This window comes from Seriola lalandi, unplaced genomic scaffold (assembly GCF_002814215.2).
Source record: "Seriola lalandi dorsalis isolate HSWRI2012SDOR001 ecotype SW California unplaced genomic scaffold, Sedor1 jcf7180002054680, whole genome shotgun sequence".
In the NCBI taxonomy this organism is placed as follows: domain Eukaryota; kingdom Metazoa; phylum Chordata; class Actinopteri; order Carangiformes; family Carangidae; genus Seriola; species Seriola lalandi.
Window position 1 is genome coordinate 1,653,685 of NW_019525233.1, and position 7,896 is coordinate 1,661,580.

The 7,896-nt window shown below is 40.2% G+C and overlaps 1 protein-coding gene across 1 annotated transcript; it reads left to right on the top strand.

Annotated features, from left to right (window-relative positions):
• Positions 1-413: 413 nt before the first annotated feature.
• Positions 414-3,881, top strand: LOC111666841 (neuropeptide FF receptor 2-like). Its single transcript, XM_023422351.2, has 3 exons — positions 414-749; positions 991-1,090; positions 1,200-3,881. Exons 1-3 carry the CDS (start codon positions 422-424, stop codon positions 2,083-2,085), a joined length of 1,314 nt encoding a protein of 437 aa, XP_023278119.1. The 5' UTR covers positions 414-421; the 3' UTR covers positions 2,086-3,881.
• Positions 3,882-7,896: the final 4,015 nt, after the last annotated feature.

Here is a 7,896-nt window from a genome sequence, read left to right on the forward strand (position 1 = left end):
TCCCTCCTTCCCACAGCAACGGATCCAGATGATTGATGTAACCTATTGGCAAGCTACTGCACTGTTCATCGAACAGATTGGTCATTTTAGTCAGCATGTTGTTTTTACAGGGTGTGAGAGAGCACGCACTTGACTGGATCAACCCAGCTACAAAAATCAAAAGAGACAGCAATTGGACTATTGATTTTCAGAAAGGTTTTATTTTTTTATGTAATTACTAATTGATTCTTCCTGTCTGCAGGATTCCACTCCCACTGGGAGGATGTGTGTAATGGCACTGGTTTATAATTGGTTGATTTTATCAAGGGAGGATTTCAGATTTTTTTTTAACCCAGAGCACATGCACTGAGAACATAATAGGTTATCTGTGTGTTTTACTTCTGTTTCCGTTACTCTTTCTCTCTGAAAGCCAGATATCACCATGACCCAGAATTTAGTTCTAAATGCTTCCTGGGAGAACCTGAACCCTTCCGATTCCTCAAGATCACAGGAAAACCTTTTGACCCACCAGAACATCACCTATGTCGACTTCTACCTCCACAAGCCCTCTGTGGCTGCAGTCTTCACCATCTCCTACCTGCTCATCTTCGTGGTGTGCATGGTGGGCAACGGGGTGGTGTGTTTCATCGTGCTGCGCAGTAAGAACATGCGCACGGTCACCAACTTGTTTATCCTCAACCTCGCCATCAGCGACCTGCTGGTTGGCATCTTTTGCATGCCAACCACTCTGGTGGACAACATCATAACAGGTCAGGGTATAAAGTCTTTATGTCTAGTTCAACTTGTTCTCTACTTAATAATATGAGAGAATAAGAAAATGCCCTCATCAATTTATAACTGTGGCTGCTGTATTGGATTTAATTTGGAAATAGTGAAATGTTCACCTACTTTCTGCCCGTTAGGATTCATTTTAATATTTAAATAATTCATACAGTCTGCTTGTCTTTATGTTTTTACACTCGATTTTAACAGTTTTCCTCTTCCCTGCAGGATGGCCGTTTGGTAGCGTAGTGTGCAAGCTGAGTGGGATGGTTCAAGGGATATCCGTGTCTGCATCTGTGTTCACGCTAGTGGCAATAGCTGTTGACAGGTGAGGGCTGTAATTGTGTTACTGGTTATTAAGTGCTTGTGTGGGAGTGTGTGTTATCCCAAGAGGCTCCCCCTCCTCAATGCGTTTCCTTCAATCCCCTTTGTGTCAGGTTCCGCTCCATTGTCTACCCTTTCAAGCAGAAGCTCACCATTGCCACCTCCAAGCTAATTATCGTCATCATTTGGGTCCTGGCCGTGTCCATCATGTGTCCCTCGGGGGTCATGCTCCAGGTCACAAAGGAGCACAGGGTGCGGATAGTCCTCGGCCACGACAACGACACTCGCCCCTTTTACTGGTGCCGGGAAAACTGGCCCAATCAGGAGATGCGGAAAATCTACACCACCATCCTCTTTGCTAACATCTACCTTGCCCCACTCAGCCTCATCGTCATCATGTACGCCCGCATCGGCTTCACCCTCTTCAAGACCGCTATTCCTCCCTTGAGGGGCAGTGGAATTGTGTCTGGCGAAGGGAGTGGCAACAACAAAATGAGCATGGAAGGTCGTCACACAATATCAAGGAAAAAGAAAAGGGTGATAATGATGCTGCTGGTTGTGGCTCTGCTCTTCATCCTCTCCTGGCTGCCTCTGTGGACGCTGATGATGCTGAGCGACTACGCCAGCCTGACGGAGCACCAGTATCGTGTCATTAATATCTACGTGTATCCCTTGGCTCACTGGTTGGCCTTCTTCAACAGCAGCGTCAACCCCATCATCTACGGGTTCTTCAACGAGAACTTTCGCAGAGGCTTTCAGGCGGCTTTCAAATTCCAGCTGTGCTCCGCTTACACGGGGCACCAGAAGACCTACTCCCATCGGATCAGAGGGAACGCTGTGCTCCCCGTCCGGCCCGCCACACTCAGCAGATCAGGCTCAGGAGTTCAATCAGTGTTAGTGGGAAATGGGAAGTGCTCATTTCAGGAAGAGGGGTGTAAAAATGATATCAAAGAACAGGACCTGATCATGGAGGATCTGGAAAAGGTGTCCCATATTTAGACAGACTCAGAGGGTGCAGCACACAGACACTTTAAGAGGTTCTGAGGCTTTTGGAGAATCAATGGACAATGGGAAACAGGCCTCATAAAGATACATGATTAAGTGTCATGTATATTTGTTCCAAGTGAATGTACCTGCAAGCTCTGCAACATCAGTAATCATCTTATTATATAATTTTGATTTCCCTTCTGAATGTTTATTATGGTGTAAATAGCAAAGAATAGTATAAACAAAGAGAAATTAAAGTCCCCAAAAACTTGGCTTAAAATTGTTTGATCGGTTCTGACTGACAGAGTCCTGCAACCATGAATAAACCACCAACCTAAACTGGTGGATGGGCAATGTGAGATCACTTTAGTAAATCTGATCCCTGCCCTTTTCAAACCAGAGAAAAATACATACACGGATAAAGCACAAGTATCTGCCCGTCTCTCAGACAGAGAGGGAGGAAATATAATCTGAATGTCCATTTTTTTTATCACAATGTAATGAAATGAGTTGGATGACATTTTTATCTTAACTGCTTCAGTTGTGTTTTGTGGTTCACATTCTGTAAGCCTATCTGCTGTGTTAACTCTATTACTATTAAATTCTCTTTGCAGGTGATGTAATAGCAGTGAGATTCAATGAATGGCACAGTGGTGCAGTTCGATCAAACTTTAATTCAGAAGTGCCCTGAACATTACTGGGATGTTTCAGGGAGAATGAAAGCCTATCAAGGCATCTTTGGCCAATTGAAGACATCAAGTTTAGAACTGCACACGTGGACGGCAGTGTGATGAGAATTGTTTTCCTCCAGTCTAAGTGCGTGTTCTAGTGCCCCCAGTGAAGCTGGCGCTGGGCTGATGGCTGTGACATGTGGTGGCATTGGAAGAGGATCACAGGCTCATTTGGAAAGCATCCATAAGTCCTCCAGTTATCTGCTCCTTGCAGAGTGCTTTGAGATCTGAACACTTAAAACAATGTAAAAGGGAAGAAAGTTATATTAGGATTTCAGATTCAGCTGAAAACAGAGCAGATAAGAGGTTAGAGAGACTCACCGTACCAAGAAAATGCATGAGCACATACGCATCATGTGCTAATGTATGTAAAAAGGGTATATGTTCAACATAAAAGTGTGGAAGAACCATTAATTGAAGACTGAAACAAATATAGAAACAATCGTATTAATGTATAATGCTTAATAGCCATTTTTTTCCACACAAGGCAAAGGCATGTTCTTTATTATTTCAGAAACATTCACACATGACTGCTGTACTTAACTTTATAAGGTGTTTAAATCAGGTCTTAAGAATCCACCTACACTATTGAATGATGCAAAGATCTACGTGACTTCGGAAGAGGGTTTATTGTCGGGGCACAGACGGCAGGAGCTTCAGTCACAATGACTCGGCAACTGGCTGGTGTTTCAATCGGAACAGTAACTAAAGAGACATCTGCATTTAGATCTATGAGAAAGACATCAGTGAATAGTCTTTGGAGTGGCTATCGTGACTGTGAATGGACCTGCTATTGTTACATCGTTATAGTGTTATTTTGCTATTGCAAAAAAATAATAGCTTTGCCATGAATGTACAACATTTACATGTGTGTAAAGTTTAAGTTGTTTTTCTGGAAACCATAGGGTTTGTGCGCTATTTCCACATGCAATTGAATTTGAAACCGTTACCTCAATATGTGATATGTTATTGAACAGTGCTGTTGCTGATACTGAAGCAGGATAACATTAACATGTACAGTTAAGAGTGTATATATTTGATATATATTCATTATGATTGTAAAAAAAAAAGTTGAATTTGATGGAAATTCTTGGGAGCCATAATTTTGGTTTTGTGTAATATTATTATTTTTTACTATTATTTCTAAAGGTTTTTTGTCATGTAATTTCTCTTGTGGTCAGTATTTGTCATGCAACAGTAATAATGTGTTTGTGCCAAAGTATTAAAGTTACCCTGTTTTTAAGAGGTGGTCCCTGTTTAGTCTGTATCATGCACATGCTCTTGTTTTCATACAAATTCTGCTGCCTACAAACTAACATAGTCTATGTTCAACAGGTTAGTTTGACTAACCATGATCATGATACATGTAGTCTTTTGCTCTCTGTAACAACCTGCTGCTCAAGTATTATGTTCTGTTTGTAATATTAATGAAGGTTTGAGTCGTGTGTGTGTGTGTGTGTGTGTGTGTGTGTGTGTGTGTTTGTGTTTGTGTGTGCATGCTTTCTGATTACAGTTACCCACCATGTTTCTCCAAGCAACTCGTTGCACAGTAGCACATATTGGGTTCTACACATGTAACCGTTATGAAAGCACCCTCAATGACCCCACAGTGAGCACCCAAATACCCAGGGATTGAAGGAGAAGAATTCATGCACATGGATAGATGTTATAACATGTAATATATATTCCAACTGACCTTTTTGGCTTATGACACACACACTATTTGAATTTGAAAAAAAAAAAAATATTAGACATACTGTGCTGCCAATGTTATTTACTGCTTGTTGGTGTAATGGAAACAGCCGAGTGATTTTCAGACAGTGTGCTGATGAAAAATAAAAAGTGAACAAACAGGAGGAAATAGAGCAGCATAGGAACTATTTTTAGCAGCGCATTTGGTGCTGAAGTGAATATCTGCAGCAGCACGTTGGTGTTTCATACAGAGGCTGTTTTCATCATAATGAAGAAAAATGTCACACAGTGCAACAGCATGGCTCATTGTTGCGTCTTTGGACAGCAATGCAGATCTATGGCATGGAGGAATAAGATGCATGAGGCTTCGCTTACACTGGCGATGCTTGTTAGTAGAATCAGTCCACTGTTAGTCTTGGTATTTCCATGGATTGTGATTCATTAGTGTGTGAGTAAAATAAATATAGGTAATGTAGCCTGTTATTTGTCTTCATTGTTATTGTTAATATCATGAAGCCAGTTCTTTTAGCAGCGGGTTTAATCAGCAGACACAGATGGGAATCATAAGCCTGATGATCAAAACACATGGATTATAAGTTCAAACGGGACTAAAAGGATAAAGACACAATTTTGGTTTGGAAGATTGTTAAAGGATCCGACGTAGATGAAGTAATCGTCACGTTTTTTACACCAATCAAACTACTTGATGAAGCATTCGGTTCTAAAAAAGCTCTTTAACTGAGATTTTCTCTCCCAATCTTTTTCTTATTCCAGACGTGAGGTTCGTATGTTTAATTTTTTTTTTTTTACTTTTAAAAACCGTGGAGAGGTACAGACATTTTGTGATGCTCCTGTGAATCTGCTGCTGACAAACCTCCCCTGACTGATTGGAAAAACACCATCTTTGTCTCCCTCTGGTATATTACTCACTCTGCTTTCTTTTTTTCCTCCTCACACTATTCATACGCACCCACAGTAAAACACTATATTAAATCTCTAAAGGAGAAACCTATCAGCACGCCTTCAGCAGTCTACCATGTCACTTAAGCCATAAATACAAAATGTTGGATGAAGATGTAGGCTTGTGTTTTTTTTCTTTTTAATAGTGGTTGAATAAAAAAAAAAAAGAATAAAATGGATGTCCTGATATCTCTAAGTGGTACTTTTCTTATTACAGCTATGTTGCTATTCAGTTATATTTCTAAGTAGAGGAGTATAGTCATCATTGAGCTGAGAAATTGTAGATAACATGAGCACATCTTATGCAAAAGAAGACTGAAAAAAAATAAGAATAGCTCACAAACATGATTTGTTTAGCAGCTATTTCCTATTATTTTATTAGCCACGGTGCATACATAGAAGTTGAAATCTGATACTGACAAGTACAAAGACATATCTGCCCTTCACCTGGGTGGTCTGGACTTCAGTGACAGCTGAGCAACAAAGCATCAGAGAGGGTTTGTCTACTGGAAACATTTAACAAAGCGTGAGCAGGAATACGTGGAGCTTTCTCTGGGGTAAAGTGCTCTCCTTCACCAGCAGCCCTGTCGTTCTCCTGGGACAGATGAACAGCTTGAGAAGAGGAGACTGTTTTCCTTGAAGTGGGAATAGTTTCACTGAGGATGATGAACAGCACTGGAAATACAGTGGTGCTACCTTGACTGCTTGTTCAGTAATACATGAACACTGGCAAACTGAAAACAGTGCAACATTTAAATGAGTTAAATCAGTTCAATTCAACTGTCTGCAAAAAATAAAATAAAAAATACACAGTATAACTCCTCTTCTGTCTTTTCATCTCATGTCATCTAATCGCGTGGCATGTCTTCTTCCTCTCATCTCGTTTTTTTAAATAATCGAATCTCATGTCATCTCATTTTCTGTCATCTGATGCTATTTAATCTAATGTCAGCCCATTTAATCTGTCCTTCATGTCACGTCTTGAAGGACCTCTGACATTACAGAAAGTACTTAAATGAACCCAAACCATGGATTTTTCCTAAACCTTACCAAACTGTGATAGTTCCAAGAGCTTAACTGTGTGCTTATTATTGTAACCATGACAACAAAGGTCTGATGGGGCTATTTCCAGAGACGCTCCAATGGGTCGTTTCAAGGGAAGGAACAAACAACCTAAATAATCGTTTAGGTTGGATGAGTTGTTGGACACATTTGTGATTTTTGGATATAAGGTTCAAAATGAAACTTGAGTTTTGCCAAAACACAAAACAAAGTCAAATTGCCTCTAATATCAAGGCAGTTTATAGGTACGTAATGTGTATGTGAACCCTATGTATTCAGTGAAGCAGAGAACTGCAACGCCAGCAGAGGAAAAACAATAATTGAATCATTGATGTTCAGCTGCTGTGTCTAATACTGTTGTACTCTTTCTTTCCTTGATACAGCAGTTCTGTCACACAAACTGATCTGTGCACTGTGACAGAAGACAGCTGATGTGTTTTAACGTCGATGAATAAACCAACTTGCCTGCGCTCCGACAGTCTGGTTGAGCCTCCTGTGACGGAGTCCTCTGTAGGTTTTTGAAAAAGGGCAAAACTGATGTAAAATGTCAAACAAATGATGAAAAATTCAAACTGATCCAACGTATCTTGCAAATGAAGTTTAAAGTCAAAGAGAAACAGAGTTGCCACTACCTGGTGTTGACAGTGACAGAGCAATGAGATCAAATGTGATCAGCTGATAATACAGGTGATTACCGAAGGCCATAATAAATGTGGCCCACACTAACTATCTATTAAATCTGTGTCCTGTGGGTGAAGAGAAAATGGATTGTCTTCTCAACAGATTAAAGTCACCTTCTGGACCCACTAATCTCCAGAAGCCATTAGCGCGTCTACCTTCAGCAATATCTCTATCCGTGCTCTTCCATTAGGTTTACGTGCCATTTTATGTGAGATTTTCATCAAGAAGACATACGTGCCACTTTGTTTCCCAGAGCTATTTACTGTAAGAGCCCATTCCTTTTATCTGCCCCACACTAAGGACATTGTTAATCTTTAAACATCTGTGAGGGGGGTTTTTACTTCTGACACTCTGCACTCCATTAAACGTAAAGGAGCAAATCTCAATACTGTAAATTGATTTATTTAGTTTTCATTATATTATTGTACCTGGGGAACAGCAGAAAACACCCTTGATGACCAAGCAAGATGATAGACATTTTATATTAGATGTGGACGTGTTGATAAGTAATATTCTCATGGGCCCTCTGTAATTGATATGGGATTTGAACGAGATATAGGGGAAACAACTGGGTAGCAATTCATATAAAAAATATTATCACAGAGGTAAACAAAGATTTTTTATTTTAAAAACCCTAAAGCTTTATAAATCCTATTTCACTAGATTCTTGAGATATAAAGTGTGGCCGGCTATTTTA